The sequence below is a fragment of the Sminthopsis crassicaudata genome, chromosome 1 (assembly GCF_048593235.1).
Source record: "Sminthopsis crassicaudata isolate SCR6 chromosome 1, ASM4859323v1, whole genome shotgun sequence".
NCBI classification, from domain to species: Eukaryota; Metazoa; Chordata; class Mammalia; order Dasyuromorphia; family Dasyuridae; genus Sminthopsis; species Sminthopsis crassicaudata.
Window position 1 is genome coordinate 189,491,076 of NC_133617.1, and position 18,307 is coordinate 189,509,382.

The window sequence follows — 18,307 nt, forward strand, 5'->3', positions numbered from 1 at the left end:
ATATTATATATATTTGCCTTGATCATACTTCACTTTCCCTGTTCCCTGTCTTGTTCCATTTTTGCTGTGTCCCCAGGCCTTTCAATGTGAAATGTCTTGCAACCAGCTAGGCAGAATCAGCTATGACATTTCCTTTTAAGCCACTAGAGATGTCATGAATAAATCGTGGAGTCTTTTTTTTTTTTTTTTTTTTTTTTTCCGCAAAGTGAGTTTCATGTTTTCCCCAAGGGGTAGACAGCTGTCCATATGCCCATCCCAGATTAGCTCTCTTGCTTAGTAGCTATTAATTATCAAGTATAACTGTTTTAGCTGTGAAGACATATGAGTATATTCCAGAAAATTGGTGTCCAGCTATATGAATTTATTAGTCTTTTATTCTACAAAAAGAGGCAACAATTCCTAGTGACTTGAGGCTCTCTTTCCTGTCAAGTGAAAATATCTTGAACCATGTTGGTCTTATTTCATGAGTCCTTTTCTTGAAGGCCCTGCAGTGATTCTTCCTTGCTTGCAGAATCAAGTTATACCAGTTTTTGCCCTTTATGTGTTTGTCCTTAACTTCATTGTTTTCATCTTTGTTTCCTATCTTGCTTTCTTTGAGTCATCTGCTCCTCTATTATTGATCTTATCTTCGAATTTCTGTACTACTTTGTTTGGGGTGGGAGGGGGGGAAGAGAAGGGAACAAGCATATATTAAACAATTTGCTGTGTGCCAGGCACTGTACTTTGCTAAGTGCTTTTGTAGGTATTCTCATTTGATCCTTGAAACAAGGACATATGTACTGTTAATATCCCCATTTTACAGTTGATGAAACTGAGGAAGGAAACAGAAAGGGAAGGGATTAAGCATTTATATAGTTCCTATCATTTTCTAGGAACTGTGCTAAATACTATCTCCTTTGATCCTATCAAAACAATCCTGGGATCTAGATGATTATAAAAACTGTAGGTGTAAAATCTCCACTTTACAGTTGAGGAAACTGAAGCAAATAAGTGACATATCCAGGATCACAGTGGTAGTAAGTGTCTGAGATCACATTTAAAATCAATTTTTCTGACTTTAGGTCCACATCCAGTGCAATATCGAGCTGCTGCCCTCATGTGGTTACATGTGCCACCTTTTCTTGGTTGGTTTGTTCAATTTATGACCACACCCAGTTTTCCCAACTAGACATTATACTCTTTACAATTTTTTTTCTCAAATTATTTTAATTTCTCCTCCCTCTCCCCCCCCCCCCCCCATGCTATTACTTTCATCCTCTTCAGCCATTCTTTTGAGCTGCAGGCTTCTTCCTAGTCTGGCAAAGAAATCTTTCAAATTCAATTGTTACAGAGAACCTACTTTGAATTAGTTTATATATCCTTGTAACCATTTGGTCTGAGTGTTAAAGTGGGAGTGGTTGTATTATTGACTGTTTCTTCATTTTCCTTCCCTGTAGGAATCTCTTGTCTAGTGGATAGACTTGCATTAATTACTCATTTGTGTTTCTAAATTTGAAATAACAAATGCCATGGTTTGCATTTTAAAAAACAACTGTATAGAATAGGGACAAAAAGAAGACCCCATATTTTCTTTTAAAAAAAGAAAAGATCCTGTCCAGAATTCCAGATTCTAAATGCAGGTGGGACAGCTGAGAGATGGCGCAGAGTAGCAAGTGTGAGAGGGAAAAAAAGAAGACAGGAGAGAAGATGTAACATCAGGGTACCTTGCAAACATAGTTTTAAACCATGTTGTTAGTTATGATAATGATAGTGGTGATGATATTTTGATGATGATAATGGTTTCTACCTATGGAACATATACCATCCCTAATGTCATCTATTTCTGACAAACCTTTTTCATGGACATTTTGTCTTTTGATACAACTTTAGGATTCTACCTCACAGCTGTCAGATTTGCAGTTGTTAGAAAAGGAAGATGACAAATAGTGGAAGTACTATAGAAAAACAGGTCCAGGGGCAGCTAGGTGGCACAGTGGATAGAGCACCAGCCCTGAATTCAGGAGGACCCGAGTTCAAATTTGATCTCAGACACTTAACATTTCCTAGCTGTGTGACCCTGGGCAAGTCACTTAACCCCAGCCTCAAAAAAAAAAAAAAGAAAAGAAAAGCAGGTCCATTGTTGCACTGTTTGTGGAAAGCATTTTGGAATTATGCCCCTAAATTATGTGTCCATTGTGGCTCAAATATAATTTGGGTGGGGGAAGGAAGTTATATTCCAAAGAGAATAGAGAAAATGAAAAAGGTCCCAAATATTAAAAAAAAATCTATATTCTTAGCAACTCTTTTTGTAGTTCCAAAAAAACAGAAACTAAAGGGTACTCATTGATTTTGGAATGGCCGAACAAATTATGATATATGAATGTAATAGGATAGTGTTGTGCTTGTCAGACATGATGAAAGAGATGATTTCAGAGAAACCTGGAGGACTTATATGAAACAATAAAGAAATCAACTGAGCAAAACCAGAAGAACAATTTACACAATAACAGTAATGTAAAGAAAAATAAATTTGAAAGACTAAAGAAGAGTGGTCAAGAGTGATCAACCATGATTCCAAAGGACCAAGAAGCATGTTCCTCATTTTCTCAAAGAGGGGTGATGGACTAAATACACAGGATGGACTCATCTTTAATCTTTTCCAGTATTGCAGTTTGGAATTGAAAGAGAATAATTCCTAAAAATTAAAAAAGTTGGGGGGAGTAATATTTTAACTCTTTCTCTTGATGAACTCTCTCCTACTTCCACTTTCAGAATCTAAATTATTTTTTAACAGAATGGCTTATTTTGGAGATTTGAGTGTCTCTATCCCCAATTATTCATATACCTCTTATAATGTTGTTTTTTTAGGCTAACTTGAAGTCTTTAAAAAGACAAAAATTTCTTAGAAGGTTGGTTAACACTTTAAGACAGATGTTAGTCATTTACTTGTTGATCTCTGGAACACTTCAGTTGAGAGGGTGATTAGAATGGAGATATATTTTGGAAGAATTGTCTGTTAGCTCTATCAAGGGATTTACCAAAGTGGTAAGATAAAAGAATCACTGAGTTGCTTCTCCTTATAATTAATTATTTTTAAGTTCAAAACACAGTTTTTCCTCACTGCAGTAGATGATATTTCATGGGATGGGGTGGGAGGGGGGAGGGTTGGAGTGGGAAGAGAAAGCCCTAGTTGCCCAACTTAGCTGCTACTTCTTTTTTTCTTATAATAATTTGAAGGAATGGAAAATGAGAAGGTTTTGTCTAGGATTAATTTTGGATCAAAGGGGAAGATATAGAGTGCTCTTAAACAGTAGCAGTATGAAGATGTTTTGGATGATAAAAATGCAGTAAGAGTAGGTGAGGGGTAGCAAAAAATAGATACAGAATTTATTATAGGTTTTTATTAAATATTGGGCATTGTGCTGAGTATTGGAAATAGAAATATAAGAAAATAATCGTCCATATTCACAAATAGATTATAATATAATTGGAGGAAGATAAATCCTGAAAGGAGATGGAAAGGGAATTGAGGGAGTGTGAATATAGGGTATTGCAATTAAGAGGAGAAAGTGAGGCTGATGAATACATAGCCCACCCTCACTTAAATCAAATTCACTTGCTTGTGATGCTATCACCTCCCTAAAGTTAGGATTTTCTTTGAGAATGAAGAACAAACAATAACTGTATTTAAGAAACCAGAGCAATATGGGGTGTTGAACTACCAGTGAAGTTAGCATTGCTGATGCCAGCTGGCTCTTTACCAATCAGGAAAGAGGGAAAATGGGTGAACTAATTTAGTAGGACTAACCCTACCTGAAATCATTTTGTTAGTGAGTATACTAGTGGGCAGATGAAAGAGTACCTATCTGAATCCAGTAGTTCTTTCTTCTTATTACCTAATTCTTTTACTATTTTATCAAAGCAAGAAGAGTAAAAAATTCCTACCTAGTAAAGAAATATTTAATTTGGTCATAAAAAGGAAGTTTAGGGCAGCAATTTAAGAATCTAATGAAAAATTCATAGTAAAAGAACCAAATTCCAAAGAGACATATTTCTGTCTCTTTCATTTATTTAGCATTTACTTCATATTGTGAATAGACTTTACTTTTTTCAAAATATTAATTCATTTCAAAGCAAAAATGAATGAATGAATAAAAGACTTCTTTTGCAATTTTTTTTTTCTTCTGACAGTTGGATGTTTATTAAACTTACCTACCTGGTTTAGGAAGCTATTAGGAATATTTCTCTCCCCTTTCCCCCTCCCCCATTTTTTTGTGCAGCTTTGAAGTTTACCTTCTTTGGGCCTTTACCACGTTATCAACAACACCCATTGTTCATGCTGTTGGCACTGTGACATATTTATAGCCAGTACTTAATAGATTCCAAGAATTATCAAGGCTAATCATTTGAATTTTTTTTTTTTGGTTCTGTTAACTCCAGAAATTTTTATTACTGAGTATAAGTGATAATCTTCTTAGAAGACAAACTTCTAGAAAGCCAAACGGAATTTTCCCTTGTTCTCATCTTTAGCTGTGGAATGTTGGACACTAGATTTCAGTGAGCTAAAAGGAGAGACTTTATGTTTCATTTATACTTTTTTGTATCTCCCTAGGCCCTAGTATTCTAAGAACTTGACCAATATTGGTAGTTGAATGAATGCTTCTTTTGCTTCTTAATTTGTGGGGTGTGGGGAGGACCAATAGAGTCATAGTTGGTTAGGATACATAAGTAAAGATTTAAAAATAATTTAGAGAATGCTGTAATAAATAGTGTATGTCTGAATATAATTTGGAACCTAATGCAGAAGTTGTGAGTCTCCTTGAAGCCATTCCTCTCTAATCCTCCAGTGTCCATGAAATATTGACACCTTTCAAAATTTAATTGTGTTCATCTCTATATTTTCCCCCTTGGATCCCTTTCTCTTTTTCAGCTCAGTCCTATTCACTTTTTTTTTTTTGGCAATCTTCTTATTTTAGGAATATGCAGGAGCCAGTTCAAACAGGCTTTTGAGAGCTAACTTAAATTTACACCTCAGAAACTGGCAATCAGGGTTTGATTTATTGTTTTGTTATTAACTGTACAGATTAGAGTTAAAAGTGAGTGATACCTACATTTTTTTCCAGGGTTATTAAAATATTACTAGTTCATGTCTACTCTCCCCTTATCAGTATTCCTTCTGTTTTCATCTTTTTGATTTACATCCTAGTACTAGTATTGACCAGATACTGTCTTGACTATGGGCAATGTTCTAACCCTTCAAAACTCTAATACTGTAAGTGCCTAGCTATCTTTATCTGTGCTAGCTTAGAATTGGAGGTGTTGACCTAAAGTGACAGGCAGGTTTTAACTTTATTTTTTTGCTGTAGGTAAGATACAACAACACAAACTCTGAGGACATCATGAAAGCTGTTTCTTATCTGTTATGGGCCAGAACTTGAAACAAGGTGCTAAGTCAGTGGAATTAATAGAAACAATAGTTGTTTAGCATAGTGTTTAACAGTCCTCTAGTTCAGTACATGTACTTAGTACTTACTATAGTTCCACAAGATTCACACCTATGACGAGAAAGGATATAAGCTTGGACAAACAGCCCCAATCAGATCGAGGGAAGACAGAGAAGTGGTGGCAGTCTTCCTGCCTCCCCCACAGAAACCAAGACACATTCAGGAGGACTTCAAGAAGCTGGCAGAAGCAGAGAAGACAAAGGACTGGTGGCAGGAGCTTAAATTCTCCAAACCAAGGAGAGAGATAGGCCTCTAAGAAAGCTAACCCGGCCCCAGGACAGGGGACAAGACAATAAAGGATTTGGACTTTAACACCTGGCTACTAGTATGGTGATTACTGAACTGAAATGAAGGCTGCTCCCAGAGAATTCCAAGAAAACCCCAACAAGAGAACATTACACTTATCCCTTCTTCAGTCATGGCCTTTTAATTTCTCCCAGTTCACTGAGCAGTGTTTAGCAGGAAAAGTGTTATTTAAATCGAGAAACTTCAAACTGTTGATCAACGATGGACAGAATCAGCTACACCCAGTGAAGGAACACTGTTTGCATTTTTGTTTTTCTTCCCAGGTTATTTTTACCTTCTGAATCCAATTCTTCCTGTGCAACAAAAAAATTCGGTTCTGCACATATATATTGTACCTAGGATATACTATAACATATTTAATATGTATGGGAATGCCTGCCATCTAGGGGAGGGGGTGGAGGGAAGGAGGGGAAAATTCAGAACAGAAGGGAGTGCAAGGGATAATGTTGTAAAAAAAATTATCCATGCATATGTACTGTCAAAAAATGTTATAATTATAAAATTAATAAAAATAAATAAATAAAAAAGAAGCTTCAAACTGAGAATCACTCTAAGCATGTATGTACATTTTCCTATATCTTTCCACATCTGAAGAGTCTGTCATGATTGTATCCAAACCCAAATATACAACTATGGATTATAAGTTAGAAGAGAAATAAATTATGGTAGACAAAGAATGTGTGTTTTTACTCTATTACTCAAGAATCTTCCATGGTCCCTGTCATCTCCAGCATCAAATCAAAATAGTTTACTTAGCATTTAAAACCCTTTATAATCCAGCCCCCTCCTCCCTTCCTAGTTTTGTTACATCTACACATTTGCTTTGGTCTAATGGTACTGACCTTCTTCTGATCCAAGAATAAGACATTCCATCTCTTGTCTGGGGATATTTTTCTGTCCTCCATGTGTGGAATACTCTTCTTGCTCTTCTTTGGCTTCAGACTTTTCTGACTTCCTTCCAGTCTTAATTAGAATCCCATTGTCTAGTATTTCCTTTTTGTTATTTATTTCCTATTTGTCCTTCATATATATATATATATATTTTTTCTTTGTACTTATTTATTTTTGTCTCACAAGAAATAAAACAAAAATTGATGACTAGGTTAGAAAGAACATACCATGAAGAACAAAAAAATAGCAAACTGATACTAATCATCTCCTTTTGAAGGAGGATTTTTTAACCCCCAAAAATAATTATTGTAAGAGTTTAATTGCTTGCATGTAAGTATCATTCTGGAATGTGAGGGTGAAAGCTTTTATTGAACTGCTATCTTATTGAATCTGGAGAAATCTAACTTTACGTCAAGTGAGCAACATTTTTGATCCCTAGTGCTATGTATCCTACTACTAAAAAGGTGAAGTATAATCTATTTTTAGAGTGTAATATAAATCAAGGCCAGTACTCAGCCTTGGAAATGGGGAATTCATAAAACTACAGTTTCTGTTAAAGGCTTGATTTTTGTCAGTTCTTCATCTGCCATTGACTTAAAGGATTTTTAAAAATTAAATCTTAAAAGTATAAGATTGTTTAATACAATAAACTTTTTTTTTCCCCCTCTAATTACAGCTAGAGTTAACCTTCAGCTACCTAGAAATCCATGGAGTTACCTGTAACAAGCCAGGTCAGGTGAGTGTACATGCCTATTTATCAAGACAAGGACATAACCTTTTCTGCATTCCTGAAATATTCTGACTCTTGCTATTTTTATTTCACATATCCCTAGATCCCATTAGGACAATTGAGAAAAACAAGGTTAGAAACACAAATGTTTCCTTCTAGAAACTGTAGTGTAGTTATGTGTGGAAAATGTTGAAACATAGTCTGTTGATGTTCATCTGCAGGCTGAGCTGCAGTATTTTGTGGGTGAGTAGCTATGTTTGGGGAGATCCAGAGTTATTATGATAAAAATAACCTCTTCTTTATAATTGAGTTTGAAAACTAATTAACTCTTAAGTATTAGTGGGAATATCAGTGGGATAGTGCTGTTTATTAGCATTACAACTTATTCTATACAATCTCTATATTTTCAGTGGATATTGTATCTATTATGGGAATAAATTAAATTTTTTTAAAGTTAATAGTAAAAAAGATTTCATATTTATCTTTTAAAAGAGAATGTGAATGGTTAATGATTTTTTTGTAGAAATAATTATTTCTTCTTGTAACATTTTATGTTTATCCAGCTTACCTGCAAGTTCTTGATTATTAATCATTATTAATCATCCAGAAGAATGTTTACAATATGTTTATCATTCTAAAGATTAGGACAAAGCACTATCCATCTTTTTGTTCAAATGATCAACTACATGCTAGAGAGAAGAGAAGCATATGAATGATGATATAATTAGGTATTTCTTGATGGTTCTTCAGTGATCTACTGGTAATGGTTGGGGAGGATTTTAATTTGATGGTTAATGGTAAAAGATTTTTCAGAACACGATTTGATACGGGGGCCTTGTCTATGAGATGCTTACTACAAAATAGTGAGATAAATTGTTTTGTGTGGCTCTTGGAATCAAATCAATTACCTTTATTAATGCATATTAATCCTACATATTAATATCTTCTATAAGCTAATACATGGTAGGGATGATGTCACTTTTTTGCATTTCTAACACCAGTGTTTACTTAGTATAGTGCCTGATATATAGTAAAGACTCAAGAATTATTTTTTTCATTCAGTGATTTAGTTAATACTAACAAAGTAACTAAAATTATAGATCCTACTTTGGAAATGAACTTGTGACAGATTTGTTCTAATCCCCTTTTGATGATGTTGTATTAATGGAAATATTTCTTGTGATAACATTGCTTCATTCTTTCTTGGGGATCATACCACAAGCCAAAATGCAAAGAATACTGGGGTTCTAATCCTGGATCAGTAACTTACTAATTGTATGATCATTAGCAAGTTACCATTCCTGGGTTTTATTTTCTTCATCTATAAAATAAGGAGTAAGGGTAATAATAATATTATTAAAATTTATATAATACTTTAAAGTTTTCAAGGCATTTTTCTAATGCTATCTCATTCGATTCTGACAATAACTCCATAAGGTGCATGCTATAATTATTCCAATTATAGATGAGGAAATTGAGACCGAGAGATATTAAGTAATTAACTAAGGGTGACACAGTTAAGAAACTGAGGCAGGATTTGAACTCAAATCATTGATTCCAAGTCCAGAATTCTTTTGTTACACAGTTATCCTCTCCAATTCTAATGGCCATCTTATGATTTTTCTATTAAAGCTGAATTACTAAGCAAAAAAGAGGACTAGCAAATAGGAGACATTGATTTTTAATTTATTGTTATTCACTATAGTCTTATTGTATTGTATTATAGTCCTTTGCTTTACTTTTTTGGTCTATTTTCCTGTTCATAAAAATATTGATGCTGGGAGATTTCTAAGTACCAGAAGAATGCTAGAGAGGAAAAGAATTTCAAGTATCAAATAGACTACAGAATTTAGAATCTAGTGTCTTTATTTTACAGATAAAATATTGAGAGACAAAATAATGTTATAATGATAGTTATATAATAGCTTTCTTGAATGTCCATCACAAAATTCCTTGCAAACAGTTTTCCAAATCTTCGTTTAAACATCTCTGGTGATGGTGAAACATCCCTGCCTTATTAGTTGAACTATTCTATTTTCTATTTTTTTCTTTTTTAAATTATAGCTTTTTATATACAACACATATGCATGGGTAATTTTTCAACAATGACCCTTGCAAAAACTTCTGTTCCAATTTTTCCCCTTCTTCCTCCTACCTCCTCCCCTAGATGGCAGGTAGTCCAATACATGTTAAATATGTTAATGTTAAATACAATATATGTATTCATATTTATATAGTTATCTTGCACAGGAAAGACCGGATTTAGAAAGAAGGTAAAAATAAATTGAGAAGGAAAAAACAAAAATGCAAGCAAACAGTAACAGAAAGAGTGGAAATGTTATGTTGTGCTTCATACTCATTTCCCAGTGTTCTTTCTCTGGGTGTAGCTGGTTCTATTCATTATTGAACAAATAGAACTGACTTGGATCTTCTCATTGTTGGAAAGGGCCACATCCATCAGAATTGATCATCATACAGTACTGTTGTTGAAGGGTATAATGATCTCCTGGTTCTACTCATTTCACTTAGCATCAGTTCATGTAAGTCTCTCCAGGCCTCTCTGTATTCTTCCTGGTGGTCATTTCTTATAGAACAATAATATTCCATAACATTCATATACCACAATGTATTCAGCCATTCTCCAATTGGTGACCATCCCTCCAATTTCCAGTTTCTAGCCACTACAAAAAGGGCTGCCACAAATATTTTTCCCTTCTTTAATATCTCTTTGGGATATAAGCCCAATAGTAACACTGCTGGATCAAAGGGCATGAACAGTTTGATAACTTTTTGAGCATAGTTCCAAATTGCTCTCCAGAATGGATGGATCCGTTTACAACTTCACCAACAATGAATCAGTGTCCTAGTTTTCCCACATCCCCTCCAACATTTGTCATTATCTTTTTCTGTCATCTTAGCCAATCTGACAGGTGTATAGTGCTATCTCAGAGTTGTCTTAATTTGCATTTCTCTGATCAACAATGACTTGGAGCAGCTTTTCATATGACTAGAAATAGTTTCAATTGAAAATTCAATTCTGATAATTCTGATAATTGTCTGTTCATATCCTTTGACCGTTTATGAATTAGAGAATGGCTTGATTTCTCATAAATTAGAGTCAATTCTCTATATATTTTGGATATGAGGCCATTATGGAGAACTTTTGAGCTATTCTATTTTCAAAGATGATATTTCACCTTATTTTGAGTTAAAAACATGCCTCTTAGTAGCTTCTACTTGTTTATACTTGTTCTACTTGTTTGCCTTCTGGAACCAAGCACCTCTCTCTTGTAAAAATTTGAGGACAGCAATGACTCCTTCCTAACTCCATCTTATCATCTTCAGGCTATATATTGTTAAAATTTCCAACTGTTGTGCATATGACATCATTTCAAGTCCTTATTGACCTCTTTTGGATGTATTCCATAGTCTATGACACCTTTCATTGTACATTTTAGTATGTTCTGTAGTTGAGTTTATGTCTTGGCTATCCAATTAGATTGCATTTTTCTCAGTCAATAATCATTATTTAGTACCTGCAAGTGACGGTCTAAAAGTAGCTTTCTGTCCATGCTTCACTGTCTCTTGTACTTCTGATTAGCCCTTTCTTTGCTAAATTGGTTTTCAAAGGATAATGCTAAAATCAATTAAGAATTCCTTTAGAATAGTGTTTTTCCAACTGCTGATTTCTATTCGTTTTTTTAATTTGAAGTTGTTAGCATTATTAGGATTAGAAGGTTGGTGATCACATAGAGGAGAGGAGAAATGAGTTATTTTGTTTATAAGCATCCTAATCTTTCCACCTGTCATCCACCAGAAGGAGTTTGCAGGATCACATTGTTATATTTACTGTAAGCTGATAAAGATTTTTTTCATTATATTATTTTGATTACCATAAATCCTAACAGAATCTAAGGATGACTTAAGAATGCAGAAAACAATTTGAAGAGATAATACATGATTTTGACTACTAAAATAGCAGTTAATTATTGCAGATTTGCTGTAGGCGAGATCATGAAAGTAAAACAAACTTTGATTATCCTTGTGAAAAGAAAAAAAATAACAAGATTTTGTCTGAAAGTATATAACACTTTTAAAATGCACCCATTTTTTCGGCTGGATCAGAGAAGGGAAGCCAATAAGACTAGATACAATGAGAGGTGGTTCTTTGTGGAACAAAAGCTTAGATGAAGCAAGACTTTTTGACAATAGAAGGGGAAACATTAAGAGAAGTGTCAAAAGAATTCTTTTCTTTTGTAAGGCAAAGGATTCCAAGGGTTAGAGGAAAAGCATTTCAGGAAATGGGTTGAGAAGGTGATTGTGCAAAAGTTGGAGAGGAAATGTCATGTTCTAGGAATAAATAGTGTCAGGGGAGGAATGATGGGAAACCTGCAAACGCTGTAGGCTTGGCAGATGGTGAGAATGAGAGCTGCTGGGTCCTGTACTACTAGTAACTGTGGAGTTTTCAAAGACTTGACGGAATACTACTAGCATATTGAATAGATCTTCCTTGGAGAGTTTATATTAGGACATGATTGAGACTCTGATGGGATATGTGAGTGACTTGGAATTTGTGTTTGTGAAGGGAGTACTCAAAGTGATAAGTACCTACACTATGTGTATACATATCTATATGTTCTAAAATATTGTATACTGATATAATTTTAGTCCTTGATTAGATTGTAAACTCACAATATTGTTTGGATTGTGAAAGACTTCTTTTATATTGGTATAATACTTTTGCTATCTACTTAAATGCAAGGGTTCACAACCTAATGTGTTATCAAGATACATTGGTTAATGAACCATAACAGTATCTATTCGGAGGGGGAAACCTCCCATAAATCTACAAATATGTGTTTTCATAGAAAAATCTTTCTTTTAAAATTGCCAACTGATTTTACCAACAAGTAAAGAAAAATGAATTTTAAAAAATTCTAAATGAGATGCATTAGAGTACACCTTTGATTTAATTTGTAGTGAATGTGTTAGATTTCAAAGGAACCATCTCATGTGTTTTTGTTTAAAAACATAACACACACAAAAAAAATGTCCCTCTTTCTAGCTTTATTGTTTTTGTTAATTATATTATTGTCCTCCTAGTTACCCAAGCTCTAAACAATGGAGTCAAATTTGATACTTCCATCTTCCTCTCACTTATCTCTGACATGCAATAATATTCTAATTATGTTTTTGAAACATCTCAGGCAACTCCTCCTTTCCACTCATACTGTCTTTATTATCTTTCTTTGGACTATAGTAGTAGCTTTTTAACTATTGTCTGCCAACATTAATGCCTGCTTTCAATCCATCCTCCATCATGCTATTAAAATTGACTTCCTGATGCATGTGTCTGATCATATTATTCTCTTTCTTAGGAATCTTTGGTAACTATTGCCTCTATTTATTTATAATACAGACTCTTTATCCTGTCATTTAAGACTATTATCTGCTGCAACTCTCTACCTTCAGCTGCATTTCTTTATACTTTACTTAATCTACATTCCAAATAAACTGAACTCTACTTGTCCCCCAATCTTGTTCAATTCTCTCTTGTCTCTGTGGGCATCTAGAAGCTGACTTCTATTACTGGAAAGCCTTCCTTCCACTTCTCTGCCTGTTGAGATCTTTCTCTTCTATTAATACCCAGCATGCCATTTACCTCTTCAAAAAGGTCTAGTGGTTCTTTGTTGCTTTTGGGATAAAAGATATACTCCTCTCTTTGACTTTTAAAAATTTTTACCATGTGGCTCCAGACTGCTTCTCTAGGTTTATTACACATTATTTCTCTCCATGCATTTTCTGTTTTAGCTACTCTGACTTGACATTTTCCCTATCCTTATAGTGCTAAAGAATCTTAGAATCCCTAGCTTTCTTAAGAATTCCAAATCTATCCCTCAGCTTCCTCCCATCTACCACTAACTTTTCCTTACTTCTTCACTGTATTTACTTGTGTAATTTATTATTATTATTATTATTATTATTATTATTATTATTATTATTATTATTATTATTATTTCTTGTATCACTGATATCACAAGTCTGGTCTCTGTCCCTGTCCCTAGTGCTAGTACCTAGTACAATACCTGATATGTAAGAGGTGTTTAGTTAATTTTTGTTGAAATGATCAAATGATCGTTTCTTTACTCACCCCAGCTAAACATGATATATCTCAATTCATTTCCTTTATGCCATTTGACCTGAATGTCTTCTCTGTCCCTATATTCTATCTTGTGTCATACTCATTTGTGAATTTGACAGAATTACTGTAATAGATTTGTATAGTCCTTAAGAGCAAGGATTTTTTTTTTTTCTTTATATCCTGGGGACATAACATAGCATCCTTCAAATGCTTCTGTGGTATAGGTAGTCTTTCCATAGATGCATTTTCAAACTTGCCCAAAAATTCATTACCATGTGACCAACCTGGTGATAAGCTCTCTCAAACTTAAGTGGGATGTTCTTCAGATAATATATCTTCAGGCTGTTTATTGATGTGATGCTTTCTAGCTTCATAGGATTTATCAGTTCTTGTGTTCCTTGGACATAACTGTTAAGAGCCCAGATATGGTCATGATAGCTAATTTTTAAAAAAATAACATTTTATTTTCAAGATAGTTTTTAGCATTTATTCTTGCAAAACCTTGTGTTTTTTTTCTTCCTCTTTTCCCTCCAATCTCCTCCCCTAGACTTCAAGTAGTGCAATTTAGGTTAAATATATGTAAACATGATGTGTCTTTAGAGATAATTGAGACCTTTAATAGAGACATAACAGTAAGCATTAAATAAAGTAAAAGTTTAGTAAGTGTTCAAAGATCCAAATGAACTTGGATCAGCTATTAAGGCTTGATGCTCTTCAGTTGAAATAAGAAAGAGTTTGGGAAAAAAAGACCAGAATTTGAGAAGTAGGATTTATTTCTCATAATAATGCTTTAGTACAATTTTATTAATTATAACTTATAGGTTCATATGATCTGTGCTTTTAACACGGGAAGTGCAATGTTTCCCAGTACTATATGAATCCATTCTTCAAAAAAAGTTTTGTAGTTTAATACCTCATTTCCTTTTTTTGTAATCTTTCTTCTTTCCATCACTCTGTGTAATCCCTTATAATTAATGATAATTAAGTGTTAAAATAAAGTGGGCTTAAAATAAGCTAATTACTAATTACTCAAACTAAAATTATAGCCCAGATAAATGTGGTAGGTGTTGCTAAGTGTAGACATACTGCTTAGAACACTGAAGTGTTGTTGTACATGGAAAGTATGATAGGTATGTAGTGACTTCCTCCAAACGTAACTATTTCAAGATGAGCAAATATACAAATCAATCCACAATTTTATCCAAAAAGCACAGTATAATATTTAGGAGACTTATATTTAGGAATCTAGAAGTACTTTTGTCAACACTTCTCGTTTTTTAGTTTTCAGGAATAAGGATCTCCTCTTAGCCCTTTTTTAATCCATAATTTATTTGTCAGTATTTCATTCTCTCATTGGAGCCCCTCATTCTTGTAATGCATTTTGAGGTTTGTGCCATCAGGCAACAGGCCATGAGATATGAAGAATACAATTTTACAAGTGTTACATATTATATTGTTATTAATATGATAAGCCAATAAAAATATGTCTGGTCTCTGACACATACTTTGTAACCCTGGATAAGTCTTTAGAATTCTCAGTGCTCGTGGGAAGTTATATAAACTGCATTAGCAGAGGAAATCATAGTTATGGTTTTCAAAAAATCATATTTTGCGGGAAGTGAATTTCAGATCTGTCAGTAGATGCAGTGTCCCAATCACAGTTCAGAGGGAATTTGGAGATTAGCTATTTTGAGTTCTTAACTTTTTTATGCTTTGCATAATACCTCATCACTTTATCTTAGTTCTTGGCATTTAGTAGGCACTTAACAAACATAGTTTGTATTATATTTCCCTTTGTTGGTCTGTGGACTTAAGTTGTCCATGGACTCCAGGTTAAGAATACTAGGACGAGAAATTGTGACTTGCTCATACACAAGTTCTGCCATAGTTAAAACGTGGAATTCAGTTCTCCTGTCTCCAGTGTTACTGTATATCTCACTGAGCTGCATTGCATGTTCAGTGGTTTCAAGGTATTTTTTTTCCCCTTTGTTGTTAGTCCTTTGTTCTTAAAGAGGTTCAGTGACAACAGAGGAATGATGTCTTTACCTACAAGTGAATTAAGTGAGACAGAGTTGTGTAAAGTCATCAGCTTACTCTGTTCTCCAGTCATTGGAGTCCCATGGCCAAGGAAAGGGCAGTCAGTATGAGTGATGAGAATGTTGGATACAGGGGAAGATCTTAGCCTTTTTCAGCTTTTGATATCAATTGAATCCTGTGATCTAAAGCATTCCATAAACTAGTTTTGAATTGGTGTAAGCATATGAATCCAGGTGGTCATTGTGGATGATGCTTTTATTTATTAAAATAAAACAAAAGAAAAAAAGATTTCATTTACTTTTAAAATAGGATTTCAAATACTTTCCACATTTTTGTTTTATGCAGCTGATTGTTGAAACTGAAAAATGCAGCCTTTCCATGAAAATGGCATCATCAGAAGATGTGAATGATGTGCTGGCGCACATTGGCACCTGTCTGCGAAAGATATTCCCTGGTCTTTCACCAGCGTAAGTACTTTGTTGGTATGACACCAATCATAGATATGATTCTTTATGAAGATTAAGGAGAGGAAATTGCTTTTCTCTCTCTCTACCTTGCCTCTTCCCACATCCTTTCTTTTTCTTTCAAAATTGATAGCTTAAGCCTAATTTAGACTATATTGCTTTATATTAGTGCTTCTTTTTAGTGCTGGTATTGAAGTTATAGAAAGGGTGTAAGCAAAGTAGAGGAAGGGATATGGTATCTCATTACTTTGACTTAAGGTCAAAACATAAATATTCTCTTTATGTGTATCAGTGATTTTCAAAGAGCATAATGCAATGTGGGAAGCAACTACCTGTGTTAATTCTTCTAGTTTAAGATTTTTTTTTTTGGTTGTTTCCTTGTGTAGAAGAGAAAACTTTTTTTTTATTATTAATTTTATAATTATAACTTTTTTTGACAGTACATATGCGTAGGTAATTTTTTTTTTTTTACATTATCCCTTGTACTCCCTTCTGTTCTGAATTTTTCCCCTCCTTCCCTCCAGCCCCTCTCCTAGATGGCAGGCATTCCCATACATATTAAATATGTTATAGTATATCCTAGGTACAATATATATTTGCAGAACTGAATTTTGTTGTTGTTGTTGCAAAGGAAGGATTGTATTCGGAAGGTAAAAATAATCTGGGAAGAAAAACAAAACAACAACAACAAAAAAATGCTCACAGTTTACACTCATTTCCCAGTGTTCCTTTTCTGGATGTAGCTGATTCTGTCCCTCATTGATTAATTGGAATTAGATTAGCTCTTCTCTAAGTTGAAGATATCCACTTCCATCAGAATACATCCTCATACAGTATCATTGTTGAAGTGTATAATGATCTCCTAGTTCTGCTCGTTTCACTCAGCATCAGTTGATTTAAGTCTCTCCAAGCCTCTCTGTATTCCTCCTGCTGGTCATTTCTTACAGAGCAATAATATTCCATAACCTTCATATACCATAATTTACCCAACCATTCTCCAATTGATGGACATCCATTCATTTTCCAGTTTCTAGCCACTACAAAAAGGGCTGCCACAAACATTTTGGCACATACAGGTCCCTTTCCCTAGAAGAGAAAACTTAAAAGCAAACTAGTCTCTTGCCTTTCATTTCTCCTCCCTACCTTCTTATCTCATGTTTCTGTGTGCATGGCAGGGGTGGGAGGGGAGGTTGTTGGTGGTGGTGTTGTTGTAGCTTGACAGCTAGGATTAGGTGAATTGCCCAGCACACAAAGCTAGTCCCAGTCAAATGTCTGAGACCTGATTTTAATTTTGTTCCTATTGACTCCATGGTCAGTACCAAGCGTGTGTGTGTGTGTGTGTGTGTGTGTGTGTGTGTGTTGAATGTAGGAAAGATTTATTTTACATTCTGGCAAGAATGACTATCTAGATTACCTTTGAAACTCCAAATGTAGCATTTTTATCTTTTGTCCTGAAGCACATATCCCTCCCCTGATTCCTTATTAATTGGATGTTACAGAAGTTACAGGACCTGAAATCTCTACCCCTCATTACATAGCCAGTCCCTGCCCCCAAAGACCTTGCCTTCTAGAAGGGGGAAGATGAACTGTGCAGAACTAGGGGCAAAGAACAAAAGATTCTTTTCAAATCTTACCACCCTTGAATACAAAAGCCAATCCCTGCCCCCAAGGAGTTTCTCATGTACAGGACTTACTTCTGGATGACAGAAGTTTTCTTCTTATGTTACTACTTATACTGTTATGTAAAATAGGGAAGGAAAAGTGAAAGGTGTGGTTTATTGTGGGTTATTGTGGTTTAATGTGGATTCTTTTTCATCCAAACTCCTAAATTCTTATGTAATAATGTCCAGCCTGTTTTAGGTTATTCAGGGAAGAATAAACACACAGTACCACCCTCACTTCATTGTCTGTAATCTCTGAGGATTGGTTTATAATGGGGAGCCAGGTGAGAGCTGTGGACTACTTACAGTCAGTCTGTTTCTGTCTCCATCTCTGTCTGTCTCACTCTCTGTCTTTCTCTGTCCCTTTTGTGCAAAAGCAAACACACGGGCTATACCACTTGTCCTACCTCTATGCTCTCTGTTCTCTTGGTACTGTCATCTGATCTATTTATGTAATTTATGAAAATCTGGACCTTGCCATCTGCTCCATGGCTGTACCTTTAGGACTTCTACGCTTTTCCATTGACCTTACTTACAGTTGAACTTCTTTTATGTGTTATGACCTCCAATTATAGTATGAGTTCCTTGAGAAA

The 18,307-nt window shown here is 34.5% G+C and overlaps 1 protein-coding gene across 5 annotated transcripts in view; it reads left to right on the plus strand.

Moving 5' to 3' along the window:
- The window catches only part of CARMIL1 (capping protein regulator and myosin 1 linker 1), a 349,103-nt gene that overhangs the window by 152,349 nt on the left and 178,447 nt on the right, over nucleotides 1-18,307 (plus strand). For all 5 annotated transcript variants that reach the window (XM_074273008.1, XM_074272988.1, XM_074272991.1 and 2 more), the window contains exons 4-5: nucleotides 7,357-7,416; nucleotides 15,935-16,056. In XM_074273008.1, the coding sequence (XP_074129109.1) occupies nucleotides 7,357-7,416; nucleotides 15,935-16,056 (182 nt within the window). The remainder of the gene's footprint in view (nucleotides 1-7,356; nucleotides 7,417-15,934; nucleotides 16,057-18,307) is intronic.